We start from the raw sequence: 17,908 nt of genomic DNA on the forward strand, positions 1-17,908 counted from the left end.
TCCAATTCTTGCATAGTGGATCATGGATGAACAATGGCCATAAATACTTTTATGGCCATTGTTCATCTGAATTGGCATCAATTATTCCCCCACCTTTTGCCAAATCTCTCTGAATGTGTGCAGCAGCCAATCAACACTCTCTCACATTTCAACTTCAAACCCACAGAATAAATTTCTCCTCCTCTTCATTCATCACTTTTACTTCTGCTCTCTGAAACACAGTGTACCACCTTGTGTTTCCCAAGGAATGCAGTCCACAGCTTTTCAAGTAAAATGTGAACAAGTTTCCTTATTGTCCATCCACGGTACTAGTGCACTATAGTTGACCAACCTCTCATGAATGGGTTCTCCATTAAAAAAAATAACTTGGGTGACCAGTGCAGATGACATAATTGAGCTATTTAAGGATCACTTTATTATTGTATGCTCACAGTTCATAGAACCCGGTCTGGCAGATTGCCAAGAAAAGTCATTTCATGCTGAAGGGAAGAAAGAAATAAAGGATGTACGAATTGGTCACCAACATGCAAAATCACATGCTTTATATGTAAAATTTTCCAACTGTTATATAAGCATAATACTTACCACTTTAAAAACTACAATATTCATAAAAGAAAAGCTAATTTTCTGACGTGTAATAATAAACAACTCATCCCACAGGACAAATTGATTACCCTATTATTCGAATGGATTCTTCTTCTTGTGATATGTGCACAAGTGTCAAAGGTCTCATATCTGTGAGCGTACGGTAGTGTTTCATCCTGGTAAAGCAGGTTTTATTCTAAGAGGGGATAAGGAAGGATGAAGCATTAGAACTGAATGAAGAGGATGTATTTTGTATGCTAGATCTCAGTAAGAGAGGGACTAGAAGGAATTTCACCACATTTTAAGGGAAGCTGTGGAACTTTTATCAAATGATACTGGGGAGATTCTTCTGTGGTAGAGGGGGGGAGGAACAAGGACAAAAGACCATCTCTGGAAGTTGCAAAAGGAAATAGTAAGAGGGCAAGAAGTGAGTTTTTTGCATAAAGAGTGGTAATAGGTACGTGGAATGCTACCTGATAACATAGTAGAAATGCAAATGGTGATGAGTATGATACTTTGTGTCGTCTAGCAGAAACTGGTAGTAATAATTCCACATTAACAGGTTGCTATTTAATGAAATTTAGTGTTTAGGACTACTGTTAGTTTGTTAAATTGTTTCAATTTTCATTTCAATTAGACCATCTGTAGTGGCTGAAACAAAACATATGCATAGAATATTGTAAATAAAAATTAGGTTGTGTCATAAATGTGCTCATTCGTTAATGGTCTTTAGTTTTATAAAAGCAGTTACTCATTCGAGTACTTTGAATCATATAAATTTGCCTCTGACTTGATAGTTTGAAAAAGTAGAAATTCTGACATTCAAGAATTCAGCTTGAAGCAATTTTAAACTTCATTATGTGTTAAATAGGTATGAGCCTTCTAAGCCTAATATTTATTTAGTTATATGAAAAAATTAGTTTGAAATACATTAGAACTTGTTTCACTACGTTTCCAAAACTTCGATCAATATTAAATAGATCTAAAATAAAACATCTCCCTCTCCAGTATTCAGGAATATACAAGATCTTGTGTGAATGTGGCAAACCATATTACGGTCAGATAGCTAAATCTATCCTTTTACATATTGAGGAACACAGAAGAGACATATCCTACAATAGGACCAGGGCCAGCGCTCTCTCAAGCCACGTTCTCTTCTATATTAACTCGGATGAAGGCGTTCAACACCTCGTAGACTGGCCGCAAACTTATCATATTCATAGATGTTATGATGAGCTCGAAAGGAAGATAGTCGAATCTAAAGAAATATCCCTTGATTCATCCCATATAAACAACAGCCTTAGCTACAATCTTTCTGATGCACACATTGCCACTGTCCAATACTGGCGCTCTCGTGACAACTCCTTCATGTAGTCAACTTTGATTGGAATTCCAGCATGCATTCTGTTTTAAACTGTACTTCAGTCTTTTATATTAGTTCTGTTGATGTGATTTTATTCTGTCTGTTATTTTACATAATTCTTTGTCTTTGATACCTGAAGAAGTTGAATTTTGTTCAACGAAACTAGTAGTATCTCAGCATTAAACTTTATTTTTTTTATTCTCGATATTATAGTCATTCAAGCTAATTTTTTCATAACATTATCTACCGAGTAAATATGTACGCATATATATATATATATATATATATATATATATATATTCACTAATACTTTTAAACATTCTCGGTCTTGAGTCCAACTGAATTGCAAATATACAGACTGTGCTTTGACCTGGAAGGCATATTAAAAGACTGACTGACGTGCAGAAATAGAAATTGAAGCATACAGAATCTCATGAAATTTCAATTCATAAAAAAAGGAAATTCTTCTTCTGAAATTCATGACCAAAGATTATTTAATAAAAACTTTTTTGAATAATCATCCATTGCACGAGTTTCAAATTCTTGACACCAAGAGATAGCATGTATATGTACACGCACACACACAAACTGTCACTTCTAAATGAAACTAGCTTACTAACCTTCAGTTTTCTGGCATCCTAGGTGAAATTTGAATCCTGATATTTCTGATTGAAGGTCAAATGTCACAGCAGCTTTATAGCGGCACTAAAAAGAGCAACTGCAAGAGAATCAAAGTATGTGTTAGTCTTATGTGATAAATGCTTGATGGTAAATATTAATCTATGTAATTATTATACAGGAATCTCCATGGAGTCCGGAGACTCATCCTGGGAGATCCACAAACTTTTATACACATAAAATTTATCATACCTCTCCTTAAACTCATTCACTGTGAGGACACTCAACTAATTCTTGCAGTCTATACCACTCATTCACCCATATCCACCCAAAAAATCTAGTTCACACACCCATACAAATCGCACTCTTACACAATTTCCATGAATGACCCCTAGTTCTCTTTTCATTTGTCATGTTGAAAAATTCCCTTTGTGTAAACATTATAAAACCCATTTAATATCTTATAACTTTCAATCTTGTTCCCTCTTTTCTTCCTATCAACTGAACTTTACAACCCACATGCCTCCAACTTACCCTCATAGGAAGCATTCGACATACCTGTAATCACTAATTTAATAAGCCGAAAGGCCATTTTACCAGCGAACATGTTAATAGAAAGGGGGAGGATAGTAAATCCCTTTGTTTTTATGGCCGGGCATGAAACTCGGATCGAAATCCATAGAGTTTCATGCCGAAAAAACTATCGGCGAGCCCAAGTGTAAATGATCACTTGGGTAGTACAACACCGGGGCAACTCCATGCAAAGGTGGAGCAAGCTCCATCACTAACTTTAATATTCTCTCATAATGTAAAACCCAGCTTCTAAGAGATGTATATATATTGTTTTACATTATGAGAAGAGGTCACTACCCAGACCGGTTTCAACCTTTTTTGAGGTCTCATCAGTGAGTTGGTAGACCTGGAATATCAAGGTTTTAAGTGAACACGAACTTGCATACCTCTACTATCGAATTGCCGAAGTGGTGTACTCCTATATTTATTGTTAATTACTAATTTAATAAGCCGAAAGGCCATTTTACCGGCAAACATGTTAATAGAAAGGGGGATGGTAAATCCCTTTATGTTTTTATGGCCGGGTATCATTTACACTTGGGCTCACCGATAGTTTTTTCGGCATGAAACTCTATGGATTTCAATCCGAGTTTCGTACCTGGCCATAAAAACATAAAGGGATTTACCATCCCCCTTTCTATTAACATGTTCGCCGGTAAAATGGCCTTTCGGCTTATTAAATTAGTAATTAACAATAAATATAGGAGTACACCACTTCGGCAATTCGATAGTAGAGGTATATAAGTTCGTGTTCACTTAAAACCTTGATATTCCAGGTCTACCTACTCACTGATGAGACCTCAAAAAAGGTTGAAACTGGTCTGGGTAGTGACCTCTTCTCATAATGTAAAACAATATATATACATCCCTTAGGAGCTGGGTTTTACATTATAAGAGAATATTAAAGTTAGTGACGGAGCTTGCTCCACCTTTGCATGGAGTTGCCCTGGTGTTGTACTACCCCAAGTGATCATTTACACTTGGGCTCGCCGATTGTTTTTTCGGCATGAAACTCTATGGATTTCGATCCGAGTTTCGTACCCAGCCATAAAAATATAAAGAGATTTACCATCCCCCTTTCTATTATACCTGTAATCAGCTTGGTCACTCTTCTCTGAATAAGAAAGAAATTAGTCAACATACTAAATTAGCTATTACAATACAGTGTTCAAACCAGTTTTAACTTATGGATCCGAGAGCTAGGTTAAAAATAAACCGCTTGATCAAAGACTAGAGGCTACAGATATGAGTTCTGAGAAATTATGGGAGTGAACAGAATCATATTAAAAATGAAGGTATTAGAAATGAACTGGACGTTGTTAGCATTCAAGAATGAATGAGCAGACCCAATATAAGATGATATGCCTACTTAAATTGAATGGGTGAGGAAAGTGTTAGCAAAGCTAGTGTTTGGTGCCAAGATGGTAGGAAAGAGACTCGGAGGTCAATTTTCTAGGTCAATTGCGGTCAGAAGTGCATTACAAGCAATGTTACATACGACAATATAGTGGAGTATTGACAATTAACAGACTAATTTGAAGGAAAAGGGTTGATAAGAGATTAATAATAACGTAAACTTAATCATGTAGTGCTGTCATAATAACTGGAACACCCCTAGAGAGTATATATGAGGAAATTGATAACTATGAAAAGCTATAGTTATCACCTATTCTTGAGTAGGTGTTGTTTTTAGCAGTTATGCTGTTTGGACTTTAAAACAAACTTAATTAGTAAAACTAAAATTATATATAAATCAGATTAATATTTCACTTCTTGTATTATAGTTAGATTTAATACTGAGCATTTATTAATGCAGTGCGTTAACCGATATCTCAGAAATTAGTATTATCTTATTTCAGGCGGAATAATTACTCTGGAAGATCTGAAAAGCTACCAAGCTAAGCTTAAGCCAGCTTTGAAGGTACCAATGAAAGATGGATATACATTTTATACTACTCCTCCACCAGGAAGTGGAATTGTTCTAGCATATATTTTAAATATTTTAAATGGATATAACATCAATGCTAGTCATGTTACTGAGGTAGATGATGCTGTTCTTACTTACCACCGAATAATTGAGGCTTTTAAGTTTGGATTTGCTAAACGATCTGGTTTGGGAGATGAGGACTATGTCAATGTTACCGAGGTAAATAAAATATGTATTTTTGATTTGTACAAAATTTTTATATTTTTTGACAAAGTTAAAAATAGTTGTTTTTGTACCCAAATTGGAGGTTCCAAAGACTGATTTAAAATCAAATTTTTTTTTCTCATCTTCTCACAAAAGATTTTTCAAACTTGGATTCGTATAAATGTAAAAGAGTAATTTTCCTCAACAAAAAGCAATTGAAATAGCTATTAAAAGTTTACCCTACCCCAAGAATATTTTTGATTACATCACCCTTCTGAATAAATATCCTTTTCAAATGATATGGTTGTTATACATTAAGACATCAAAAATCAAACCCTTAGAGGATAAATGGCTGTGAAATGTTTAGGCAAATAGATCTATTAATTAAAATAAAGATCATTATCAAGGTTTTAATTATGTGAATGTAAATTAATAGGAGGAAACAGAATGTGAAATTAAGGAAAGTAAATTTTTTATTTCTGAGGGATAAACAGCCTTTGGTAGTACGTAGCTGAACATAAGAGTTAAGTTTTGTATTTAGATGGTGAAATCAGATATAATTGTGAATAAGTGTAGATTCTTTCCCAGTTGGCAATAATGATCACATAATATTGACCTTGGATGTGACCAAAATATATGAAGACTGCATGAAAGATGACTATGAAAGGTTCAGAAAGCAGTTTGAGGAATATTGTGGAATAAAGTGGTGTCATGTAATAATAAGGAAGTAGGAGTAAAAGGGATTAATATTTTTCAAATTTGGATTGTTATTATGATTGGAGCAATGAAATCTATGAGGCAAGTATAAGATAAATGGAATTTAAAAAAATGCATAAATGATTGTTTAAGTAATTATTTCTAATAACATCAGGGTTATGTCTTTTAATTGTGTATACTTTCTGACAGTTTTTGCACGATTGGGAGATTTGAACATTAAATATTTGACAGTATCAGTATGCTCGACTTTCTATCAAGAATTAGAAAATTAAGTGTGTGTAAAATGAAGAGTAAATTTAAGCAAGTAGTCTGAAGAAAACAAGCCAGCAAGGCCAAAAGAAATCTTAGGAGTTGATTTTTACTCCTAAGAGAGTTGTTACTTGGTGAGTAAAAGGAGGAATGGCAATAGAAGGATTACTTTGACAAGAGACATTAGTTAGATACCACTGCAGAAGATATAGGGAAGTTATTTAAAGATCATTTCACAGTGACTCAACTATCATTATAACAAGTTCTTCCTACTATAAGCGAGTAAATTTACTTAGTAGGAAACTACAGAAAACTCCTGGTCAGAGTCTAGTAACTTCACTGCTATCCTAAACGAAATTCACTATAACAAATCCTGTGTTGTAACAAATTATTTCTCTTTCTGTTTGAATTTGTTAGTGAGAGTAACTGTATTAAAATATCTCATACTGGAAATGGTTGTATGAATTCCTATGTTTTTATATATATTGTGCTTTTTTGTAAAACAGTAGATGACAGTATTCATTCTTTGCTAGCAGAAAAAACTGAAAATTAAGACTATATGAAAAAAAGCTAAAAAATTATTTGGTATTTTTACTTCATAGTGCAACAATCTTTCAAGAATAAGAACAGCAAATTATACAACAGTATATAAAAATTTTATATGGCAAATATCTTAAGAACAAATGCAGAGAAAATTGTAAATTTCATTAAATGACTAAATTTATTTACATACTAGGTAAACATAACTTAATGAATATTGCAAATTTCTAATATATGTACCTCATCTGTATACGAGGTGGTATCAAAAAGTTTCAAGACTAGTTTTGTAACATGCCAACAGATGGCAGCACAAGGCTGCACACACAGTCACAGGGAGCACCAACTTTCATAAGTCAGTGTGCCAAAAGACATAGTCCTGTGTACATTGGGAGCTGTGCAACTGGTGCTATTCTGAATATTTTCTATTCAGAATAGCACCAGTTACATTACCACGTCTGTAATTTCATCATGAGCATTGTGCATCAAGAATTCATCCCCGGGGCCAGACCGTCAATAGTGAGTTCTACTGCCGGGTTTTAAGGCGTCTGAGGGAAGACATTCGTCGAAAGCATCCGGATCTGTGGCGCACAAAAAACTGGATGCTCCATGACGACAATGCACTTGTCATCACGCTATCCTAATATGTGAGTTTCTTGCCGGAAACAACATGATCTCACTTCCGCACTCACCCTACTCACCAGATTGCACTCCTGCAGACTTCGCCCTCTTCCCGAAGATGAAGATCCAGCTCAAAGGTTACCGTTTTTACACCATTGCGGAGATCCAGCACGAATCGCAGAAAGTGCTTGACACGCTTCGAAAAGAAGACTTCCAGGACACATTCCAGAAGTGGCACGAATGCTGGGAGTACTGTATTACTATGCAAGGGGACTATTTTGAAGGTGATAGTGTGTAAATGTAGATAAATAAAGTAATTTCTCGTAAACAGAGCTAGTCTCGAAACTTTTTGATACCACCTCGTATCACATCGCTGTTAATAAAGGTACCAGTACACTATACTGTTGTGCACCAACTGAAAGAAGCACCATCATCAATTTCCTGATATGTACTCCCAAAGGGTATTCAGGTTACTATAAAAGCACTACATGAACAAGCTTACATCATTATTAATCTCCTATCCACAATTTTCCTCCAAATTAGTCTTTTTACTTGTCAGCATTCCAATATTGTTATATCTGACATTTTGAGCTTCTAAGGCACTTCTGACTGAATCAATCCTGAATTCTCTGGGTCTCTTTTTTGCCATCTTGGCATCAAACATCTTTTGCTAGCTTTTCCTTATCAATTGTATTTAAGTGGCCATATAACACCTTAGATTAGCTCTGCTCACATGTTCTTGAATGTAACAATATCACTTTCCTTTCTAATATTTTCATTTTTAATATGATTCTGCCATTGATGCCTTCTGTTCACCCCCCTAATTTTTTCAGAACATTCATATCTGTGGTCTTTAGTCTTCAACCAAGTGCTTTATTTCTAACCCAACTCTCAGATTCATAATTTAAAACTGGTTTGAACATTTCTTGTATACTACTAGTTTGGTGTTTTGGCTAATATCTATTATTCCATATAAATGTATTCAGTTAGCTATCCACTTACAGGATTTGTTTATGTTGTACATTTCCAGATTTAACTTGTCATCTTCACTGATACAGCTGAAGTTTTCTGTATTCCTGTCTATTTTCAATGTTTTGGTCTTTTTATTACCGATTTTCCTGCCAAATTTGTTATAACTATTATTCAATTTAGTTAGAGAATCCTGGAGACTTGCACTAGATGTGATAGGAATATAGCATCATCTACAAAAAGCAAAGAGCAATGTGTGATATCTCAGATTCTGATATTCAGGTTTAATGCCACTTTCTTTCATAATGGAGTCCATATAATGTACATCCTTGTCTTGCACCTGATTTTGCATCCAATCATCCTCGTGTATTTCTTTCAATTTTAATTGCTGACTTGCAGCTTAAAATTTCTCAACTATTTGTCTCAAAGTAAAAAACAACCTCTGTTTGGCCTGAACTCAGCTTGTTCAAGTTCCTCTTCCACAATCCTTCTCAACCTTTTTTTCAAGTATGCTTACATAAATCTTATCTGGAATACTTAGCAGAGAAATTCCTCTGCAATGCTCACATTCAGTTTTATTCCCTTTTTTATAGATGGGTACTATGAAAGCTCTGCTCCATTCATCCAACTTCAGATCCCTGTCCACCACCACCACTCCAATGTCTTATCTCCTCAGTTTCTTCCAAAATTTTCCCACCAAGTGTATACTTTGCATCCTATTGTTGCATACAAATTTCAGAACCTTACTGTTGCCTGCTCATACAATGTATTCAAGTCCTACTGTAAGGCCACAATATCTGCTTGATTCCTCATCACTCTTCCCAATTTTGCATCATATTCAAACAGTTGTATATCACCAATTAAACCTGTTCCAATATAAGTAATATACAAATTACATAACAATGGTTCCAAAACTGACCCTTGCAGCACAGTACTAGTGACTTTCCTCTTTTGAGATAGTTCCCTCCCTGATACACAACTTGGTGATACCTATCAGAAAGGTATCACCTATTCAACTCACTAGCCTGTCATCCAGTCACAACTGCTTCAGTTTAGTTGACCAACCTGTGGTGTGGAAAGCTATCAAAAGCTTTTGCAAAATCTAACTAGACCAGTGTATATGCATCTCTCCTGTTGAATACATTCATCACTATGTTATAATGCATAAGCAAGTCTGTAAAACATGACCTCCCTTTAACAAAAATGTTGACAAGTAAAAAATACCACTGCTATCAACCTTTTGTATCCTATATCCCACCAACCTCTCCAATACTCTAACCACAACTCCAGATATACAGATCGGTCTATAATTTGTTGCCTTAGCCTCATTACCATACTTTGTGAAGTGTAACAATTTTGCCTTCCTTCCACTCCTTTGTGACTTGTTGTTGCAAGGCTCTTGTTAAATATGAAGGCCAAGGCTGATGCTAGCTCCTTAGAACATTCCCTCAAGATGTGGTGATATGTCAAGTCCTGTTGTCTTATTGACATCTAGCTTATTTAACTCCTCATATCACTCACCATTCAGTCTTCTCTCATTTCATTCTCTACACTTGAGCTTTTTATTTCATACTGAGGATGAAACACCCTGACAAACTGCTCACTGAACATCTCGACTATATCCTGTGCAGAAATCGCCAATCTCCCACTTTCATCCATTAACAGCATTTTATTATAATCATTCTTCCTTCTACTTGCCACATATCCAAAAAAAAAAACAAAAAAATCGAGGGTTTTTCTTGGCCTGATTTGCTAATTTCTGCTCGCACTGCACTTTTGTTGTCCTTATCAACCGAGTCACTCTCCTGGCCTGCTCTTCATGCAACTCATTCCATATTAACCTGATAACAACTCTTTACCAACTAAATGTCTCAGTTATTTGTATTCTCAGTCTTTGCATTCCCTCAATCTGTCCTCATATTCCACATTCAAAGACCAGTGACGACCTTATCTTTTAGTTTTCATATCATCTTTGATTCCTTTTACAGTACTTTTTCCTCCATTTGTAACCTTTTTCAATAGCATCCAGAACATTTTGCCACCTTCCTGATATTTCTTTTCTATATTTTTACCCATGTCTTTCCCAATTTTTTATTTAGCTACTTTTACACATGGCTTTCTTACATTTTTCTCTGTATTCTTTTAGGGCATCTGCCAACTTATTTGCTAGGAACTTTTGGTCTGCTTTATTCTTTTCTAGAACTGCTTCTTTAATTTCTTGTGTCCAACACAGGATGTTTATTTTTCTATCCTTATAGACAACTTTACCACACAGCTTCTTAGCTGAATTAGTCAATGTCTTCTTCAAAGTTTGCCATTGTTGTTGTTGTTGCTGAACCAAGTGATTACCAATGTTTTAGAAGAAAATTTTCCTTGAATCTCAGCAACAGCTTCATATTGTCCTGACTTTTTTTATTATTGAAAGAATAATAAGAGAAATAGCAGATAAACTTTTCTACAAATGGAGTAGAGCTGTACAATCAGCCATTCAAGAAACAAGCTCTTCTATTATGTCAAACTGGTGCATTACATCCTGATGACATTCATTATGAGATGATAAAACATCTTCAGTCACCTTCTCTGGATCTCCTTCTCTTACTATACAATAGAATACTTAGAGAAAGAGTCTTTGGATTCTTGGAATAAATCAGTCATCACTGCCATCCCAAAACCAGGAAGAATCCTGATTTAACCAGCTCTCTCTATAAAATATTGGAGAAATGAAAATGGAATACTTATAAAAAGCAGTGAACTTCTTTCCAACACACAATGTAGGGTTTGCAGACACCTTCAGCATTGGACCGTTTAGTCTGTTTATAAACATATACAAGAAACGCTTTCATGAAATGAGAACATCTAGTTTCAGTCTGTTTTGACATGGAAAAAGACTATGACACAGCCTGGAGATATGGCATAATAAGAAACTGTAAAAATTCGATGTAGTTTAAAAATATCAAAGTGCTTTACATCGATTTTTTACAGAGGTCAAGTCCCATGAGAATGTTGTAAAAATAACTTGTTTGTCTCTGTATATTTTATACTAGATTTTTGTAAATAACTCTTTAGAAATTAACTGTATATACTCCTTTAATAAGAATATTTTAGAGTGTTAAAAACAAAGGTAATGTTTTGCCACCGGAACTGTATGTAATAGATCCATGGTGGCATAAGAAAGGTTGTTTATGAAATTTTGTGTGTATGTAAAAGGCTTACAAGCTCTGCATGTAAACACATCCGAAGTCAGTCAGAAAGGTTCAAACAACTTTCCGATGGCTGGCAACTTACAATCAAAAGAAAGCGGAAGAGAACAGAAAGTGGGCCGAACTTGAAACTTAAGATGAAAGAATCATGCCGAATTCTTCCAGGGTTACAAACTTTGTGCGAGGTCTCTGAGGAGGCATAATAAAAAGGGACAGAGCCAAGCATATGGGGCTTCCCGGTTCGAGACGTCGCTAGAGAGAGAAGACTTCCAGGCCAGAGAGAGAGGACTTCGAGACGTTGCTGAAGAAGGAAAGGCTTCCAGTCATTGCCAGAGAGAGGGAACAGATTCAGGAGTCCATAAGAGAGTCAGTTGGGTGGCAATTACAGTTTCTTAGAGGTGGGAGTTCAAGCTACTTGAGATGGCAGCCTTCCAGGCATTTTCAGTGAGCCAAAGCAGAGGAGAAAAGGCGATGTAAATTACCCAAATCAACTTCGCTTGGAAGATTTTCTTTTTCACTATGGGAGAACAACCTTTTGCCAGTCGTAGTTCACAGCCCACTATTTTCCTGTTGAGATATATTACTGAAGCCAGACCCTCCTGAGGAAGCTCAAGATCTGAGAATGAAAGAAATGCCATAAGACTGTAGTGAAAGACTTTTGACTGAATGTGCAATGCAGAGTCTTTTGTAAGTTAAAACCTTTTGTATATTCCCTCTCATAGTAGGTTGTAGATGGACTTTTAAGAGATTGTTCAATAGTAGTGAGAATTGTCATTAAGAGAATCGATTGGCATATTGGAAGTTGATATAAAATTTGTAATAACTTAACAGAGAGTTAGCTAACCTCTTTGCAAGTAAACTAGAAGTTTAATAAGTTGAATTTGTAAGCAGAGAGTAAATAAGATTGTGAGTTAAAGTAAATAGATTATAATTTATGCTAAAGATTTTTTAAATGGATAGAGAAAGCAATCTCCCTAATGTTTAAATTCATGCATATTTCATAGTAATGTAAATAAATTGTTTTGTTCTTTTTGTTAAAAGAGTGCTGCCTGTTTGTTTATTTTTACAACTGCACTGTTCCTAAATAAATGGACTTGTGAGCGGGAAACTAAGTGATATAGCGGAAGCGTAAAGTTAAGTAAAAGAATAGACCAAGACTGTTTGTGTAAAGTTTTATTGAAGGAATTTGTGTTAGAGAGAGAGATCTGCCGGCCGTATTATTGAGTTTTATGCTAATTAAATGATATTAGTGGCACAGTCTAAATTAAATAAATTTTCTAGTATCTCAGGCATAAGACTCGTAGTGCGAAAGGTAGATAAACATGGTATGTAATAATATAAGCAAGAAAGATTCAGAGAGAGAAAGCGCGCACAGCAAATCAGAATAACGGTAAAGTATAAAGTAAAGATAAATTAATAATAGTAAGAAACAGCACTTCGTTTGCAAAACCTCTTCAATCTTGGTCTGAGGGGGTGCCTTTTTGTTTTTATTAAAAACTTTCTGTCCAGCTGAGTCTTCCAAGTCCAAGTGGGAAGCGCATTATCTCAGCCATATCATCAAGAACAGGGTGTTCCCCTGGCTTACATGTGACACTTTTTGCTTTCAAAGTTAATTCAATCATTGAACAATTTCTTCTCACAGTAGGGAATGATCTTTATGTGGATGACTTCAAAATTTACTGTCACTCCTATAATACAAGGGTAACTGAAAGCCAACTTTAGCAAGCAGTTGATCGTATCTTTTCATGAGTGCTTGAAAAAGTGTCAATTTCTGCTGAATACATATTTTTCACTCAGATCCTGATTTAAGAATGGGGCAAACAAACTATTATTCAGTAGCACCAGGTGAAGTTCTTGGGACTCATCTTTGACAAAAAATCTTACATTTGTCAATTTAGGGAAAAGTGCAAAAAAGCATTGAATATCCTTCATAGAATGGCATGCAGATCATTGTTCCTTGCTTTGCTTTTATTGTGCACTTAAGTCAAAGCTTGATTCTAGAATCATATATTCATATAGACTTTGAATGGGCGATGTGCAAGAAGCACCAGTAGTTATTTGTAATACTCTAATGATAGTAGGTCCAACTATGGGATTCTGTTCCCAAGTTTACATTTTTGCAAGGGAGAACAGACTGCCTTTGGACTCCTTGAAGGTGTCACATAATAATAATAACATTCCTTCCTGGCAGGTTTGTACTCCTGCAACCTCTCACTGTGCCAACTAAGGAAGTGTCATACTCCATCTGTCTACTTGCAGTTATTTAATGCACACCATGAAAAACATTCTGATTTCCTTCCCATCTATACTGATGGTTCAAGATCTCTGAAAACTTTGTTGGTTATGCTTCTGTGTTTCCTAATTTTATCATATCCAATCAGATCCCACTTGTAACAGCAGTTGAGATCTGAATTGCATTCAACAGCAGAGTTGCATGCAATTCAACTTGTGCATATAAAAGAAAACCAGTATTAAAAGTGTATCATTTATACAGATTTAAGTTGTTGTTTTTTTCAGGCTATGTCATCTCTTGTGTATAATCCACATCTAGTGGTTTGTTGGTTTTTTGAAGTTTTACAACTGTTATACAAATTGATATTTAGCTATGCTGAATTCCCAGCCACATTTAAATTAAGGAAAATGAGACTGCATATGCAGCTACTAGATCAGCTTGCACATTTTCCAGGTACGGTTCCAAATTATATATTGGGTTTTATCGTTTATCCAAGTGTTAGCAAACAAAATTTGCACCTGAAGTACTTTCAGGACTGGGGCAACTCATGGTAAAGGTGGTATAAGTTCTCATCACTTGCCTTAGTATCTCCCATAATGCAAAGCACATCTCCTTGTGGACATGTATAATGCTATGCATTAAGGGAAGGGCCACTATCCAGACTGGTAGCATAGCCAAGCAAAAAAATTTCCATAAACTTATCTCTAATCCATAGAATTTTAATAATAGGGTGTGACACTCTTTGGCAACTCGTATAGGTAAATATGACTTCTCCATTACTTCCACTTTAGTATCACCACCTTTGGGTCTGGCTCCCACTGATGAGACCTCAATATAGGTCGAAACCGGTCTGGGTAGTGGCCCTTCCCTTAATGCATAGCATTATACATGTCCGCAAGGAGATGTGCTTTGCATTATGGGAGATACTAAGGCAAGTGATTAGAACTTATACCACCTTTACCATGAGTTGCCCCAGTCCTGAAAGTACTTCAGGTGCAAACTTTGTTTTCTAACACTTGGATAAAGGATAAAACCCAATATATAATTAGTAGGATAGCCAAGTGAAAAAACTTCCATAAAGGTACAGTTCCAGTCCTGTATACACACCAGATTATAGACAGTTTATAAGATTAAAGAAACTAATAATGTACTGGTCATCATTCCTGGAATCACTTCATAGGTCAGGCTCAATCTCATGCAAAAAAAAATTGCGTGAGATTGAGCCTGAAATTAAACATTGGCAGTCAAGTTGACTTAGAAGCAGAAGAGAGGAAGTTGTTCTTGCTAGACTGCATAGGTCTGTTATCTCATACATTCATATTTCCTGAGATACTAAGGAAATATGAATGTATGAGAATATGAAAATGTGTGCTAACAATCACACATAGATGACCCACCTATGTGTGATTAATGAAACATGCATCTCACCATTCATGTTTTAGTGGAGTCCCAGCATTTCATTTGAGAAAGGAATAGATTTTTTTTTTTACTAATCTCACCGAGCCTTATACACTCGGGAAGATCTTAGCAGACTTGGACAAATTACATGAAGTTTTTAACTTTTTAAAAAGAATTAATTTATACATACACATTTGATTTATAAATTTTATTTATATGTTTCACTGATTTATTTATTATTATTATTTTTTTTTTTTTATTGGATAGCGTATCTGCTCTCCAGCCAAAAGGCTATGGGTTCGAATTCTGCCATGGGCATGGTTCTCTGAATGGTACTATTGTCTGTGAAAATACTAGTGGTGGTGGCCAGTAGATGGTGTTGGTGTAGATGATGGTAGTTGCAATTCGCAACTGTAGTTGGAGGATTGAGTGGTGGAGACTGAGTGGGTGCCCTCCCTCAATCAGCCTTTGTACTCTTTGGAGGTGTCATATAATAATAATAATTATTATTCTGAGTCCTGTAACCTTTTGGTTTAGTGCACTATGACCTTTACTGTCCTTATGCCAGTGCATTTATCAAGAGGCAAATGAAAAGTGGCTTGTTTCTTCTGTTCATAAATCTATCAATAACAGGCTAGCAATCATCCATTTCCCTTTGGACTTCAAAGAACTACTAGGTGTTCCATGCAAACTAAAAATCTGCAGCACTGCAACAATATGGCATGTCCATATTGAAAGCAATGGCTGCCATTAGATGGAGTGCCAATAGTGTAGGCAGATTAAATAATTTTTATAATGTGCCATTTTTCTACTCTTTCACAATAATTTGCATAACTTAGAATTTATGTAAGTCTGGGACTGCCTGTATATTTTTAGATATCTGCATCATATTCAAATATTGTTAAAACTTCTTGACTATACAAGATAATGCACTGTTCTCTGCAAACTAGATATTTCTTTTTAATATGACAAATCATCTTTTCCTATATTTAATAAATGCTACTCTTCAACATGTCTGCATGGTTAGCCTAGTGGCTATGCACTTCACAACCATATGCCTGGGAAAGGAGTGTCCTAGGTTCGATTCCTGTCGATGACATGAGGAGCTTAAGGATCTTCTTCAGCCATAACCAAGTTAGCTGGTCTTGGGCGTGGACAGCACGGTTTTTCCCCAGTTTATCTGGGATTTTTCATCCCACAAGCAGGCAAACCGGCCCCATGAACACACACACGGATACAGTCATGAATATCGCCCTTAGGGGATGCAGCAGAGGAGTGGTGAACTGTCTGCATTAATATGCCAGTAACCCCTGATTAGGAGGAGACCCAACCCGTCCTAGATGGATGAGAAGGATAGGATGGGATTCTTCAGCATGGAGCTACACTTAATGATATCTACTTAGTTGAAAAATTGATTTTTCCTCCTTGCCCTCCAGTGATATAGTAATGTTCAAAGAATTCAAAGGAAAAAATTCTAAATTTAAATGCATCTTATATTTTCAATATAAATGTGGTTCAAGCCTGTGTAGCTCAGTGAAAGTGACTTGTACCCATGGTGCTAGGCAGCCAAAGAAAGTGCATTGGAAGTTCATTTCTAGATGCTGACTAGAGTTTTTCATCCTGTAAACTCAAGAAAATCAGTCGTAGAACCCAAACTATTTCAGAAAGTAAATAATCTGCAGATTACAGACCACAAGATGGCAGCACTTGTCACCCACCTCTCTCCACTGGATTCTGTGTACAATAGTGATAGTGAGCAAAGCTAGCTCTAATTGGCAACCAGTGGAGATTGAATTGTCCCCTCAGTCTCTACTTCTGCAGCGTCTCCCACTTAAGTGAGGTCACTGTTGATGATGAGTCTCCTCCTCATCCTCCTGTCTTGGGCTGTCACCATATCCAAGTTCTTCATTCTCAAGTCCTCTTCTACCAGCTCCCTCCACCTCTTCTTTGGCCACCCATGCTTCCTACTTCCTTGCACATCCATCTGCATGACCCATCTTCCTACATATTCGTCCTCCCTCCTCATCACCTGACCAAACCATCTCAACCTTGCCTCCTGTATCTTCGCTACTAAGTTCATAACTTTCACTGTTCCCCTCACATTGTCATTTCTCAAACGATCCTTTCTGGTCACACCGCACATCCACCTAAGCATTCTCATCTCTGCTACTTCCATCCTGCTGATGTTATTTTTCCTCAGGGCCACAGTTTCCATAGCATACGTCATAACTGGCCTCACTACTGTCCTATAGATTTTGCCTTTCAGATTGATAGGCACCCTCTTATCGCATAACACTCCAGCCATCTCCCTCCAGTTCCTCCAACCTGCTTGTATCCTGCATCCCACTTCCTTCTCAGCTCCTCCATCTTCTTCCACTGTTGAACCTAAGTATCTAAAGTCCCTCACCTTCCTGATGACATTTCCTTCCAGCTCCAGATCTGTCTCCTGGCCGCCGCCCACTGTGCAACACATATACTCTGTCTTCTGCTCAGTCTCGTACCTCTCTCTTCCAGTACTTTTCTCCATCTTTCCAGTTTAGTACTTGCTTCTTCTCTTGAATCTGCACATAGCAAGATGTCATCTGCATACAACATTGTCCAAGGTGCATCTTCTCTCACCACCTCCATCACAATCTTAAACAGAAACGGACTTAATGCTGACCCTTGATGCAAGCCAACTGTTACTTGAAAACTTTCTGTCTGTCCCAGACAGG

At 36.3% G+C, this 17,908-nt stretch overlaps 1 protein-coding gene across 2 annotated transcripts in view; it reads left to right on the plus strand.

Moving 5' to 3' along the window:
• The window catches only part of LOC150095650 (scoloptoxin SSD14-like), a 143,237-nt gene that overhangs the window by 107,651 nt on the left and 17,678 nt on the right, over nt 1-17,908 (plus strand). For both annotated transcript variants that reach the window (XM_090410828.1, XM_090410829.1), the window contains exon 7: nt 4,999-5,285. In XM_090410828.1, coding sequence (XP_090266954.1) covers nt 4,999-5,285 — 287 coding nt within the window. The remainder of the gene's footprint in view (nt 1-4,998; nt 5,286-17,908) is intronic.

This window comes from Typopeltis vanoorti, chromosome 20 (genome assembly GCF_054136105.1).
Source record: "Typopeltis vanoorti isolate ZY-2024b chromosome 20, IOZ_Tvanoo_1.0, whole genome shotgun sequence".
Classification (NCBI taxonomy): Eukaryota; Metazoa; Arthropoda; class Arachnida; order Uropygi; family Thelyphonidae; genus Typopeltis; species Typopeltis vanoorti.